General features: G+C 41.6%; 1 protein-coding gene across 1 annotated transcript in view; it reads left to right on the top strand.

Moving 5' to 3' along the window:
- Nucleotides 1-12996, top strand: part of LOC143020308 (venom serine protease-like) — a 109865-nt gene extending 96869 nt beyond the window's left edge. Inside the window, exons 7-8 of the mRNA XM_076176600.1 lie at nucleotides 4387-4694; nucleotides 12731-12996. Of these exons, the coding sequence (XP_076032715.1) occupies nucleotides 4387-4694; nucleotides 12731-12853 (431 nt within the window). The 3' untranslated portion in view covers nucleotides 12854-12996. The remainder of the gene's footprint in view (nucleotides 1-4386; nucleotides 4695-12730) is intronic.
- The last annotated feature ends 1551 nt before the right edge of the window (nucleotides 12997-14547 follow it).

Below are 14547 nucleotides of genomic sequence, written 5' to 3'. Positions count from 1 at the left end.
ACTGCAATGATGTATGACTTACCCTCTAATTCAAAAAGATCTGTACCGATTCGGCTCCAAGGTTTGTCTGGAAAGGACATCGGTAAGAGAGATTCCTTTGGTTCAGGTCGTAGCTTAGCACAAATATGGCACTTGTTAACCATAGATTCTATCTGCTTTGTGATGAGAGGCCACCAAACTGAGTAACTTGCTCTTCCTTGGCACTTAGTAATTCCTAAATGACCTTCATGTAAAGCATTGAGAATATCCAGCTGTAGGGAGGTTGGAACAACAATGCGGTTGTTAAACATTAGTAGTCCTTGGTTGACTGTCAAATGCTGTTTCTTCTCCCAGTATGGTTTCAAGAGTGGCTGAGAAGGCATTATTGAAGGCCACCCATCTAGACAATAAGCTTGTACTTGTTTGCAGATGGCATCTGCTTGTTGAGCTGCTTTGATCTCTCCCAGGCGTCATTCTGTAGCTGGGATAACTTTAAAATTACCTTCTTGACTTTCTTCCACTTCTTCTATAAGCTCTAGATCAGCTTTTGTAGGAAGACTTGTAGGAGCTCGCGATAGAGCATCAGCTGTTTTCTGATGAACGCCTTGTACATGTGTCACTTCTGGTGAATATCTTGCTAGTCGGAGACGGAAGCGAAGAATTCTAGATGGAAGTTTTGACAAATCAGTACTTGAGAGCAAAGGCACTAAAGGGTGGTGATCTGTTTCAAGCTTGAAGACTGTTCCTAAAACGTAGTCCCTAAACTTTTCACAAGCCCAAGTAGCTGCTAAAGCTTCTTTTTCAATAACTGCATACCTCTTCTCAGTGTCACTGAGTGATCTTGAAGCATAAGCAATAGGACGACGGTGTCCTGTGTCATCCATTTGTATAAGAACAGCGCCAAGACCATCTTGACAAGCATCTGCAGCAATAATGCATGTCTTGTTTGGGTCGTAATGGGCTAGGATCTCTGTGGACACAAGTTTCTGTTTGATTGTTTGAAATGCAGTTTCTTGTGGTTGGTCCCAGAACCATTGTTGACTCTTCCTTAGAAGCTGGCGAAGTGGTTCATTTACATCGGCTAGGTCAGGAATGAACTTGGCAAGCTGATTTACCATACCGTTGAACCTTTGCAGTTCAGTTACATTCCTGGGTCTTGGGAAATCTTGGACAGCTTTGGTTTTTCCTGGATCTGCTTCAATGCCTTTCTCTGAAATGATGTGGCCCAGGAATTTCATGTGTCCTTTTGAAAACTCACATTTGTCGTTTAGGGTGATTCCTGCTCCCTGTAGTCGACATAACACTTCTCGAACTCGATTGTCATGAATCTCCTGTGTGGGCCCATGGATGAGGATATCATCCATGTGGCAAACAACTCCTTCTAAACCTTCCAGTATGGTAGACATGGTCCTTTGGAAGATTTCTGGGGCGGAGCTAATGCCGAAAGGCAAACGATTGAAGCAATAGCGCCCAAATGGAGTCACAAAGGTTGTCAGCAACCTTGATTCTTCATCGAGTGGTATCTGCCAGAATCCAGAGTTGGCATCAAGTTTTGTAAAAACTTTACTACCTCTTAACTTGGCAAGATTCTCGTCTACACTGGCCATAGGGTGTACTTCCCTCTTCACGGCTTTATTCAGAGGTGTCAGATCCACACAAATTCTCATATCACCATTGGGTTTAACAACGTTAACCATCCCTGAGCACCACTCTGTAGGTACAGTTACAGGGGAAATGACTTTTTGGTGGACCATGGACTGTAGTTTCTTCTTTACTTTTGGTAGCAGAGGATGGGGTACCCGTCTTGGGGTATACAGGCAATGAGGAATAGCATCTTTGTGCAAAGAAATTCTGTATGTAGATTTGAGTAACCCTAGTCCGCCGAAAAGCTTGGGAAATTCTTCCTTGAAGTTCACTGCCTTGTCTATGTTATACACCTCTTTAGCAGGTTTCAGCAGTTTGAGAGCTTCTATAGCTGATTTCGACAAAAGATTATTACTCTGACCTGTCATAACATACACATTTTCTATATGTCTCCTACCACCTAATTCAAGTACAGCATCTACAATTTTCCCTTTAATAAGGTGATTGAGATTGACTTCCCCTGGTCCTCGGAAGTCACTATCTGCTTTTGCGAGGTTACACTTCTTAAGCCAAGGTGTTTTGTCACTAACAATTGTCACTTTGGATCCACAATCAAGTTTAAAGTTAGTCACTTTCCCATCTATTGTCACATCAACTGACCAAAAATTCTCACTAGCAGATTTGACTTCCCCTAACATAAAAGAATTATCTACTTCATCACAATCATCTTCTTCAATCTCATGGATGGATGTTGACCTTAGGCAAGCCGAAGCATAATGGCCGACACGTGCGCATATGTGACATTTGGAATTTCTGGCTGGGCAGTTTTTTCTGAAATGTCTATCTGTGTTCCCACACCATCTACACCTGGGCGGGCTAAGCCCAGATGCTTTGAAAGGAGATTCACCTCTCTTCTTTCCTGTCTGTTTCGGTTTCGGTGGTTTCCATACATCTTCTTTGAGGTGTCTTTGGTGCACAAGTTTCCTCGTTGAAGATGTATTGGCACCTTTCCGCTTGTTTGTGTACTCAACTGCAGCTTGCACTTTACCTGTAATTACTTGTTTATGTGTTCTGGAGATTTCTGCTGCTTTGAGGCTTTCGATCACTTTGTTGAGGTCTGGGACAGGCCGTTCACGGAGTAGTCGTTCTCTCCCTGCTTCATCCGTTGTACCTACGACAATTCTGTCACGGATGAGTGAGTCTTTCACTGCGCCGAATTCACATGACTCACTCAACTGACGAAGACGGAGCACATACTCATCCACTGATTCGTTGCTCCTCTGCGTGGCGGAGTGGAAGAGAAACCGTTCATACAGAACGTGTCTCTGGGGCACGAACTGCTTCTGCAACTCTTCAATGATTCTAGCAGGATTCTTCTTGTCTTGTTCAGTCAGCGAAGGAAGAGAATTCATAACTTTTTTGCACTCAGGTCCCATGACAGTACAAAGCGTTGCAGCGACTTTCTCCATTCCCTTAGTGTTATCTGTTCCATCATCGTTTTTCAATTTCAACTGCAGATCGGTGGCAATAGTATAGTAATGCCACGAGTTCTCAAAATCCTTCCAGTTCTCCACCACGTCCCCTTTCAAAGACATGGGTGGGGGTGCTGGAATCTGGTATGTCGACATTGTAGACTAGTCTTCCTCGAGAACGTTATCCGCGACGCTGTCGCCTATACGGAACACGCCAAGAGGAAGACGGTCACTGCTATGGATGTCGTCTACGCCGTCAAACGCCAGGGCGGAACTCTCTACGGTTTCGGAAGTTAAATTAAGAAAATATGGCATTCACTGTGTCCGAACTTTCGTCGTCAGTAGGGAATAATTACACTGAATTACACTGTTCACGAATAGCCTAGGGTAGCGGAACACTGTCAGCAGTACCGATACGAACGATTTGCGATCGTCCGTCGTGGGCGTTTACGTAAGCAAGAGGGGAAACTTATGTAACACTGAGGGAAGGGCACGCTCCTTCACCGAACTCGGTAATCCGGTACAAGTTACACACGCACTTCTAGTCCACTATGGTAGTTTTTCTTCGTGATTTTCCCAATTGAGGATGTTCACTGAAGTTTAGAGCATATCTCTCGAGACGTGGTTTCTCGGTATTCGACTATTAATTGCGTAAATAGTCGAAAAACCACCCGCTGCCACCATGTCGGGTGAATGATACGCGTGGGAAGCTCGTACACTGTTTATTATTATGTAAGATCAGTCAACATAGGCGTGAACGTCGACATGCGCAATAGCAATGGTAATGATAGTACAAAGCAATAGCAATAATACAACATACATCTCTCCCACAATCCTGCTGATGCATCTCAGGTGACAGGCTGTCTTTTGTCAACACTCCTAAATCTTTCTTCTCTTTTGCTTTAGTAATAGGTTCATTTCCCAAGGAATAGTTTAAAGATAGTCTTTTCCAGCTATTGCTCATTTCCAGTACCTTGCATTTTTTGGTATTGAAATTAATTTTCCATTCTCGGCTCCCTGCAAAAATAGTGTCTAGATCTTTTTGCAGTAGCCTACAGTCTTCCTTGTTTTTAACTCTTGTCATGATTTTTGCATCATCTGCAAACATGGCATAGCCTCTACCTTCCATCATGTCATTGGCATAGACAAGAAATGTTGCTGGTGCAAGCACAGAACCTTGTGGTATTATGATAAAATATTGAACCCAGGGATGTGAGCACTGGTTGGGGATAAAATTCATTAAAAGACAACTCATTACTTTGATATATTTTCATTGCTTTTATTAATTCTGTAATTATTACTTCTATTACCATTATTAATGTAATCTCATTGTTATTTCATCATTTTACAGTTGACTCAATACCCGCCTGCCTTCCTGCTCCTAACCAAGACATCACACCCTTCCTTAGAGAGCGCCGAGTTCAGACTTCTGGTTGGGGCCTTAACACTGGCAATTCAAAACCCTACAAAGTAAAACATCAAATATCCCTTAAGTATGAAGATCCTTCAGTGTGTTCCCAATACTACAATATGCCACTCAGTCAGGGGCAGTTGTGCTTCAGCAGTAGGAGCATAGGCAAATATGAATTGAAGTGCACAAAGGACTCTGGTGGTTCTTTGTTTACTAACTTTGACATCACAGGACCACCTTACACTCTGGTATGTAAACAGTGAATAAATACATTTTGGTTGTGATAAATATGCTTTTGTATGATTATTCAGAATGACTGCTTAGATGCCAGCAGCTATTGAGGTAACTGGGGTTGGATAATGTGGGAAGTGAAGCATCTGAGACCTGAAGCCAAACTGTCAGAATGTTCATCTTAGGTATTTGGTCCATTGGTCTTTCACAATCCTTAAAAATAATTTCACTATTGTGCTGGTCACTGATATGGCCTATAATTTAGTGGTGTATCCTTACTTCCACCTGTGTGAATTGATACTACATTTGCCCATTTCCAATCAAACAGCACACTACTTTCTTTTAATGAACATACAATAAGATTGTAGACCTTCTCTTCCGGTTGTTCCTTACATTCTTTAAGTATTGACTTTGAGATCCCAACAGGTCCTGAAGCTTTTGTCACATCTAATGATCCCAAAAGATTGAGCATTTCCCTCACTTCTACATTTATACCTTCCAAACATAAAATCTTGCTCCCCTTGTATTCCTCAAAAAAATTGCTCTCTTTTGTGAAGACAGATTGTAAACTTTCATTCATTATTTTTGCCAGAGCTGAGGCCTCCTCAAAGACCTCACCACCCACTATTATCATGTTTATTACTTCCCTGTGTCCCAATTTACCATTAATAAAGCTGTAAGACAGTTTTGGTTCATCATTGAATTTATCTACAATTCCTCTCTCAAAATTACTTTCTACCTCATTAGGGATTCTTTTATAGTCATTTCTAGCTTGTGTATTTACCTAATAATATTTACCATATTGTAGTATATGGGAAAGGAGCAATGCTTATTGGGTCTTGTCTCCTACTCTCCAAATGTTCATACCTAGCCTCAAATTTATGTGTGGTTCCAACTTGTTTTATATCCTTAATTTCCAATTATTATGTTTAGATGTGAGTTCATATATTGTTCAACTTTGTGCCATATCCTTTTCTGAGCTGTTCCATGTATTTGTGCATCTATATGAAAAACTGTATTTCTTCACATATAGTTTTTCTTAATTTGTTCTCATGATTACAACCCCTCATATCCATAATCAAGAGATATTTTTTGTCAATGTAGTCTACCCTATTTAGCAACCTTAATACTGTAATCATTGTGCCTTTCTTTTCAATCTTTCAAAGTTGTTGTTGTTGTTGTTGTCATTCCCTAGACTGTCGGTCCGAGCAGTCCCGTCTCCCCAAGGAATTCCATAGCCGAAACTGGGTTTTCCCACAAATCCTTTATAGAGCGTATGTTGTGTTGTTTGCGTGCATGATTGTGTATAATGCAGTCTTCCATTATGTGTTGTATGGTATGGGGTGAAGTGTTACATCCTGGGCAGCTGTTCACAACGCGGTCATCCAGCCTCTTCTGGTAGCTTAGAAGTGCTGGGTGGTGACCGCACCGCAGTCTGGCCAAGTGGACTCTGTCCTTTCGTGGGAGAGAGGATTCAGAAGGGTGGATATCGGGGGGTCTGGCATGCAGCAGTGTGTTGTCTTTCAGTGTGTTAATGGAGCGGTGAGTGATATGATTATGAATATGTTTCCGGAGGCTGGTATTTGGTGGTTGTGGAGGAAGAGAAGAGAGTATCTGTGCGTGATATAGGTCTTTGGGTGTTGTTTTAATGTTTCTTGGTGTGTGTGGGTGTTCTGCTATGTAGTGTAGCAGGTGTAATGTGTTTGTGTTGGCTGCGGCAAGTGTTTGTGTGCCTCTCATGTCGAGGTGGTCCTTGACTTTGAGGACTTTTGTTTCATGGTGTAAATGGTCTGTAGGTGTTGTATTTGTGCAGCCTGTAATTGTTTTTAGGGCTTTGTTTTGTATGATTTGAAGGGTGTTGTGGTGTGTCTCACTGAGATTAGGAGCCCATGCAGGACTCGCATAATTCAACACTGAGCATATGCATTGTTTGTATATTGTTATATTAGTTTCTTTGTTTTGTCCAAATGTTGTTCCAGTGATTGACTTAAGTGCGTTAAGTCTGGGTGTGCATTTGTTTTTTATGTTTGTGAGGTGTTGTTTGAAAGACATGGATGTATCGTATGTTACACCAAGAATTTTCGGTGTGTTTGTGTGTGGTATTAGAGTGTTGTTGATGTAGAGATGAGGTATGTATTTGTGTTCTTTTGTCCAGTTGGTGAGAAGTGTTGCTGTAGATTTGGTTGGAGCAATTTTGAGTCTGTTTGTGATGAACCATGTGTTGAGTGTGTCAAGGTATGGCTGGATTATTTCTGCAGCTTTGTCTGTGTTACGAAGTGTGCATGTGATTGTTATGTCGTCTGCGTAGGAAGAGATTTGTATTTCTGAGGTGTCTGGCGTGGGTAAGTCATGCATGTATAGATTAAATAGTGTGGGGGATAGAACTGAGCCCTGTGGTACTCCGTTCTTAATGTTTCTGATGTGTGATGATTGGCCATTATATGACACGTAAGCATTCCTACCTGCCAGATAATTGGCCAGCCATCTTTTGGTGTTATTGTGCATGTCTGTGTTATATATTTTATTTGTTAGGTTGTGGCGGGGGATAGCATCAAAAGCTTTACTAATGTCTAATGTTATAAGAAGTGTTCTTTGGTGGGGCCTATCTGAATTGATGCCATCTAAAATTCTTTGTGTGAGGTTTGTCAGAAGAGTGTTTGTGGAGTGTAGTGGCCTAAAACCGTGTTGTGAGTCAGCAAGGGGAATATGTGGTGTGACAAGTTTAAGTATTAGGCGTTCAATGACTTTAGAGGGGGTGCAGAGCAGTGTGATTGGGCGGTGCGATGTTGGGATTGTTGGGTCTTTGTTCGGTTTTGGAATGGTGATTATTTTACCATGCTTCCAGATGTCGGGTATAGTGTTGTGTGAATAGCTGTAGTTTGCAATGTTTGTGAGTGCATGTATACCTTGTGGTCCAATGTGTTTTAGGTGGATGTTGCTTATGTTATCAGGGCCACAGGCAGATGAGTGCTTGAGACTATGTATTATGAGTTTTGTCTGACTGTCTATGAAGGGTATATAGTCTGAGTCTGTGGGAAAGTCTTTCTTACATCGAATGGTGCGTCGGTCGTCAGGGTGAGAAGTGAGATGGCTTGTCTGTGCAAAATGACGTATGAGTGCGTTTGCTTGTTGTCTGTTTGAGGGTAGATTATCTGTTGTTGTGATTATTGCTGCGTGAGAGCGTGTTGTGTTACTGTTGGATAGTGTAATGCTGTTGAGTGTTTTGTACAATTTGCTGGTGTTTGTTTTGTGATCAAGTGTATTGATAAAGTTTTGCCAATTTTGTGTTTTTTGTTCATGTATTTTATTGGCAATCACAGTGTTTAGTGTTTGTATTTGGTCTGCTATGTTTTGAGGGATAGGTGTGGGGGTACCGTGTTTAAGTGTGTCACGTTGTCTGATGAGGCTTTGGATTTCTGGTGTGAAGTTGGGGTTGTGTGATTTTCTGTTGCCTCTAGGGATGTATCTCTTGTCTGCATTTTGTATGATTGTATTAAAAGTGTGCACAGCATTGTTTATGTTTGTGATTGGTGTACTGTTAAGTGTTTCAAAATGTTGTTCTGTCTCTTCAGTAAAAGCTTCCCAGTTAGCTCTCTTGTAATTGGTGTAAGTGTGTCTGTGGCCAACTGGGGTGCATCTTGTTTTGGTGGTGATGATGATTGGAAGGTGGTCAGAGCCAAGGGTTCCGACCACTCTCCATGATGTTGTTGGGGTTAGGCAGGGGGAGCAAAAGGTGATATCAGGAGAGGAGGGAGTGTAGAGGGCTTGGTGTGGGATATGTGTATGATTATGTGTGTTGTTCATGATAGTCAATGAGTCAAACTGAGTATGTATATCAAGCCCTCTGTCTGTGTCAGGGTTGTCGACATACCAGGCAGACGACTTGGCGTTGAAGTCTCCACCCATGATCAGGTTGGGGATTGAGGCTAGTTGGCTAAAATGAGGCCTGAAGGTGTCTGGAACTGTGGGGGATGATTGGGGGGGGAATGTACATGTTAACTATTGTCAGTGTTGATTTGTTGCCTGTGCGGATTCGAATGGATTGGATTTCTGTTGTGTTATCTGTGGTAGGGAGGAAAATTTTGGTTGTGGCACTTGTGTCCACAAAACAGATGGAGTGGTGGATCAGGGTGATGAGTCCACCGCCATAGCCGTCAGTCCGGTCTTGTCTGATGGTGGTGTAATTATGCAATGATGGTGTTTTGTGTGAGTGTCTTAGTTTTGTTTCTTGTAAAATCGCAATGTGTATGTTGTGTTGTTTAAGAAAGTGTTCAAGTTCATGTTTTTTCGTGTTAATACCGTCAATGTTGTGTTGTAATATGTTGATGTTGTGTGTTTTGTATGTGTTGTATGTTGCCGTTTGGGGTTGAGGTTGGGGTGGTAGTGGGGAAGATGTAGGATCTGGGTCAGAGGGGGGGAAAGGAGAGATCGGGGGGAAAGGAGAGATCGGGGACAAAGGAAGGGGAGTACTAATCGGGGGTAAGGGCAGAGGGAAATTGGGTGAGGGTGCTGGCTGTGGTTGGGGAGGTGGTAGTGGGGTTACTGGAGGGCAGGTAGAACATGTCCAAGTGTTTGTGTATTGGTTTGTGTCAGCAAGTGTTGTACAAGTGAGGTGGGCCCAGTTTTTGCACATATTGCACTGAACTGAGCCCTTTGTGTGTCTGCTCGAAGTAATGGGTTTAGAGCATGTTGGGTATGTGTATTTTGTGGTGGGCCCAGGATTGCTCTCTACATCTCCAGCTAAAAGTAGAAGAAGAGGGGTGATTGCCGGAAAATCACCCCTCGGTGCAGAAAAAACGTAATATTGCATGTTGGGAAAAAGGATTGTGGTACTCCCCAAGGTAGGCGTAGCTCCTCTTGGGTATCGGTGCCACCTGCGTAGAGCCGGTGGCCAGGGGCGGTTGCTGCCGTTTGGCCCCCAACTCTTGGGGTTGGGGGGTGGTCCCACGACGTAGACGCTGCAGCTCCAGGACCTTAGAACATTAGAACAATGAAGAGAGAGAGGAGACTTGATAACTATTTATAGAATCATGAAAGGCATGAAAATGGATTGGAAAATTAGAGAATAGGAGACAGGACCCAACAAGTATTTACCTAGTTGTATTTTACGGGAAGGGGAGCTATGCTCGTGGTGTCCCATCTTCATATCTCATTTTATCTAGACTGTTTTTAAATTCATGTATTGTTTTTGCACACACCACTTTCTCATCTAACTTGTTCCAAATGTCTATTACTCTGTGGGGAAAGCTGTTCAAAGTTGGTAGACTCGGTGCATGTGTGTGAATCACCACAGTCTTGGATCATGTTTTGGACTTGTATTCAATAGTTGTTACCCTCCTGGATGATAACTCTGAGCTCATATATGGCCCAATCTATGGATAATGCTGTGACCTTACACACACACATACACAGTCAAAAGGATGTGAAGAAATACAGTTTTCTGTATATATGTATAAATGTGTGGAATAGTTTAGAAAGTGATATAGCCCAACCTCAAACAATACATGAGTTCAAATCTAAATATGATAATTGGAAATCAAAGACATGGATTAAGTTGGAACTGTACATGAATTTGAGTCTAGATATGTTAGAAAATTAGAGAATAGGAGACAGGACCCAACAAGTATTTACCTAGTTGTATTTTACGGGAAGGAGAGCTATGCTCGTGGTGTCCCATCTTCATATCTCATTTTATCTAGACTGTTTTTAAATTCATGTATTGTTTTTGCACACACCACTTTCTCATCTAACTTGTTCCAAATGTCTATTACTCTGTGGGGAAAGCTGTTCTTTTTCAGGTCACTTCTATAACTGCCTTTCTTGATTTTCTTTCCGTGTCCTCTTGTATTTCTACTATCCCATTTTATTAGATCCTCTCTATCAATAGTTTCTATGCCTTTCATGATTCTATAAATAGTTATCAAGTCTCCTCTCTCTCTTCTTTGTTCTAATGTCTGTAGCTCAAGATTTGCTAGTCTCTTCTTATGATAGTTCTTAGAGTGTTGGTGCCAATTTTGTAATTGCTCTTTGTATTCTTTCAAGTTTTGTTATACATTTTTGTACTTGGTGACCACGTCATCGCTGCATATTCCAATCTTGGTCTTATCAAAGTGACTAGTATTTTCTTCACCATTTCCTCGTCTAGGTATGTAAATGCCACTTTGATTGTTCTTATTAAATTGTAAGTTTCTCCAAAAATTTTGTTTATATGTTTCTCATGGGACATATTATTCATAATAATGACTTCCAGGTCCTTCTCATTTTCTACTTTTTTTTATTTCTTCTTCTCCCAATTTATATGATCCCACTATTCTTTTTTTGCTTTTTCCAAATTCTGTTATACTACACTTCTAAATATTGAATTCCATCTCCCATTTCCTACTCCATTTCCATGGCAAAGGCATAAAATCCACTCCCACCCATTCCATCCCCACATACTCCACTCTTGTTCACCCTCCTCCCTCCCTCTTATCTTGGCTCCTGGATGATGGGTCATCCTTGCATCTCACCCACTGCCCTAGGTCAGAAGCAGTGTCACAAGACACAGCATATCTATAGCAAGACTGCTTCATTAAATCAGTGACATCCCCCCCTCTGTCCTTTCATGCAGAAAAAGAGAAGACAGGGGGAAATCCCTTCAGGCTGTGTCAAATTATTTTTTCACACATATTCCCTCACCCCCATCCCCCACTCACTCCCTTTCATGCATCACAGCATCATCCATACACAACCATTCTCCATGCACCCCTATCTTCTGTCTTCTCCCGTCCCTCCTCAACAGACAATCCCCTCTTTCCCAGTCCCCCTTTTACCCCAGCCATCCATCTCATCCTTGGTTGCCCCTCATTTTCACTCCTACCTCTGCCCTCACTTTTTACTAATCTTTCTTCACTCATTCTTTCCATGTGTCCAAACCATCCCAATACTCTTTCATCAACCCTATCTCCCAACTCCCTTTCCACCCTCATTCTCCTCCTCACCTCTGCATTTCTCACTCTATCCAGCCTAGTAATCCCCATCATATTTCTCAGGCACCTCATCTCAAACACATTCTAACTCTTCCTCTCTTCCTCTTTTTTTGTTCCATGTTTCTGCCCCATACAGTGCTATGAACATAATCACTCCTTCATACAATCTCCTCTTAGCATCTATTCCCAGATGTCTATTTCTCATTACACTCTTTAATCCCCTGAGGTATTTACTTGCTTCTCTCAATCGACATTCTACCTCCACTTCCACTCCTCCCTTTTACCTTACTTTTACCCACATTTATCTTCAACTTCCTTCTTTCACACACTTTCCCAAACTCAATCCCTCATCTGATCCTGCCACAAGCACAGTGTCGTCAGGAAACAACAATGGGCTCATCTCCCAATTTTCTCCATTTCCTTTAACTATCTCTAATCCCCAATCCATTATCTTTGCATCTACCTCTCACACCATCCAACTCCTTGAACAACAGAGATGGATTGCTAGCTCACAGTGCAATACTGCTGAAATTCTCAGTCCTGGGCAGGACTTGAATGCAGATCACTGAATTAGCAGTTGAGAACAGTACCACTGCACCATCAAGCCATGTGTGTGTGTGTGATTTAACTGAATTATTTTGTCATCTAGCCTGTTCCAGAAATTTTTGCATCTGTACAAAAGTTTTCTTTATATCTTTTGGATGTGTTGCATTTTTAATTTCATTTGTGACCTTTTAGTTCTCCTTTTCCAAACTAAAAGAACTTTTCTGGTAATTTTGTCAATTATTTTCATTAATGCCTTTATTTTTAGTAATGTCCCCTTTGGGGCTATAGAGAGAAGGATGCCTAGTCCTATCCCCATCCTGTTTTTTGTCATGAAATGTGTGGGAGTGGTTTTTATGCCTTTGTTTTTATGGCTACCTCTCTTTTCATACTATTTACAGCACCCCAGTATCCAGTTTCTAAGATGTGCATTCTTGCAATACAATCTACTCTAATATGTTTTAGAAATATGAATGTATGCTAAGATGACTATTTTTATTTTCTTATTTATTTATTTATTTATGTATTTCTCTTTTTCACAGGTGGGTATTGTGTCAGTCGCACAACGGGGAAGGAGTTGTTTATCTCCCAATGACATGGGACCAACAGTTGTTACTGATGTATCATATTACCTGCCTTGGATACGTGAACACGTTTTTGTATAAAAGGTGGTGATGTTTCATTATATTTTATGTTTCTGGTAATAAGGAACACTTAATCATGTAAAACATTGACAATAGATATTGTTATTTAGATTTAATATATATTCTTCCTTCAGAACTTTCCTAATAAAATGTAGATGCTTAAACCTAATTTCATTGCAAAATATTCCTGATGATTTTCAAGTAGCTACAAATTGCTACTCTGAAATATTTGCGGTGTGTGAAACACACACAAGATCACTCAAGTCAATTTCATTACCTATTTAAGATTTTCATGATGCCCAATAAATCAGTCTATATATTTGCCCCAAGTCTCTCTTACAAGAGACCCATGCCTCCCAGGTAACAGGCAACAGCCACCAGACAGACCCATAGGTCACTCAAGGAAGAAATACTGTACTGTGTTGTCTAGGGATATAGTGTAGGGTTGTGTTAGATGAGGTGTTCAGTGTCTCCCATGTGGGGACATATCTGGATGTCCCCTATATGTTGCAGTTTGATTCTGTGCCCAGGCCTATTCTGTACTGATACTGTCTTAGAGCTGGATAGTGTCATGAACGCAAGTGTTCCAGTGTGGGTCTTCCTTTTCTTGAGAGGGATTTTTCTGTGTGGCTGATGTTTTGGAGGGAGGGAATATTGAATTTGGTGGTCTATCTTGAAGGGCATGCAAAGTGATCTGGGTGTGAATATGTTTTTGTGTTGTCATGTTCCATGATGTGTCACTGACACAAAGGGACACTGGTATAATGCCATATGCCACACCCTAGCTAGAGCCATAGCACTTATCTTCTTAGTAAATTGATTATAATATTAGGTTACCTTAAATTTAGATAATAAGATGGTTGATTATATGCAACTTACACAAGTTAACCAGTTACAGGAGATTTGCAAGCCAGATGGCAGAGGAATACATTACCAGGACCTTCCGATGCCAGGGTTGGAGGTCACCATAACAATGATGATGCAAGGAATTAGAGTCATCATATTTGTTAGCTGTTTTTACCATTGGGTTAGATAACTAGTGGTTGATCATTTATAAACCTTCTTCACACAAAAATAAGGAAGCAGGTAGATTGTGTGGAGGTGGGCAAATAGTGATAGAATAGGCTTATGTATGCACACATCGGCACATGTGCCTGGCACTGATGTCATGTGGTCGTGGTATAAGTTAAGATACATGGGCATCGGCCTCTCTTGACTCCCGCGCTTGCACTCTGTTCACACCCAACTTCCTGGAGGTGCATATAAGGAGGATGAAAGGGCTCTTCTCAGTATTGTTAAAGACAATGTAACCCCTACCAACAAGATAGACTGCATAAAACTTTCAATTTACTATAAAAACAAGAGAACCAAGGAACTCGTTATGAAAAATAGCAGCTCCCCACACCCTACCAACATTGAGTGTGCAAGTCTGGTGTACCAGTTCTGATGGCCATTTGGGGACTGTAAACCCCAAGATTCCAACATCGGACTCCCCACTACTCGACCTTCCAGACATCTGATGTACCACCTCAACAGTGGTACATCAGATGTCATGGCACCTCCAGGAGACCCACACCCCAATCACCAGATCCACATTAGAGGAAAATACCAGAATTATAGACAGAGTGACAAGCACCGCCTCGCCTTCCTTGAAGTCTTTCACATCAAGTACAGCCAGCCCACAATGTATACCCAGCAGGAAGACCCCACCATCC

This window comes from Oratosquilla oratoria, chromosome 39 (assembly GCF_046742065.1).
Source record: "Oratosquilla oratoria isolate Oo_2021 chromosome 39, ASM4674206v1, whole genome shotgun sequence".
Lineage (NCBI taxonomy): Eukaryota > Metazoa > Arthropoda > Malacostraca > Stomatopoda > Squillidae > Oratosquilla > Oratosquilla oratoria.
The sequence above is the reverse complement of the archived record's forward strand: the minus strand, read 5'-3'. Positions and strand labels throughout refer to the sequence as shown.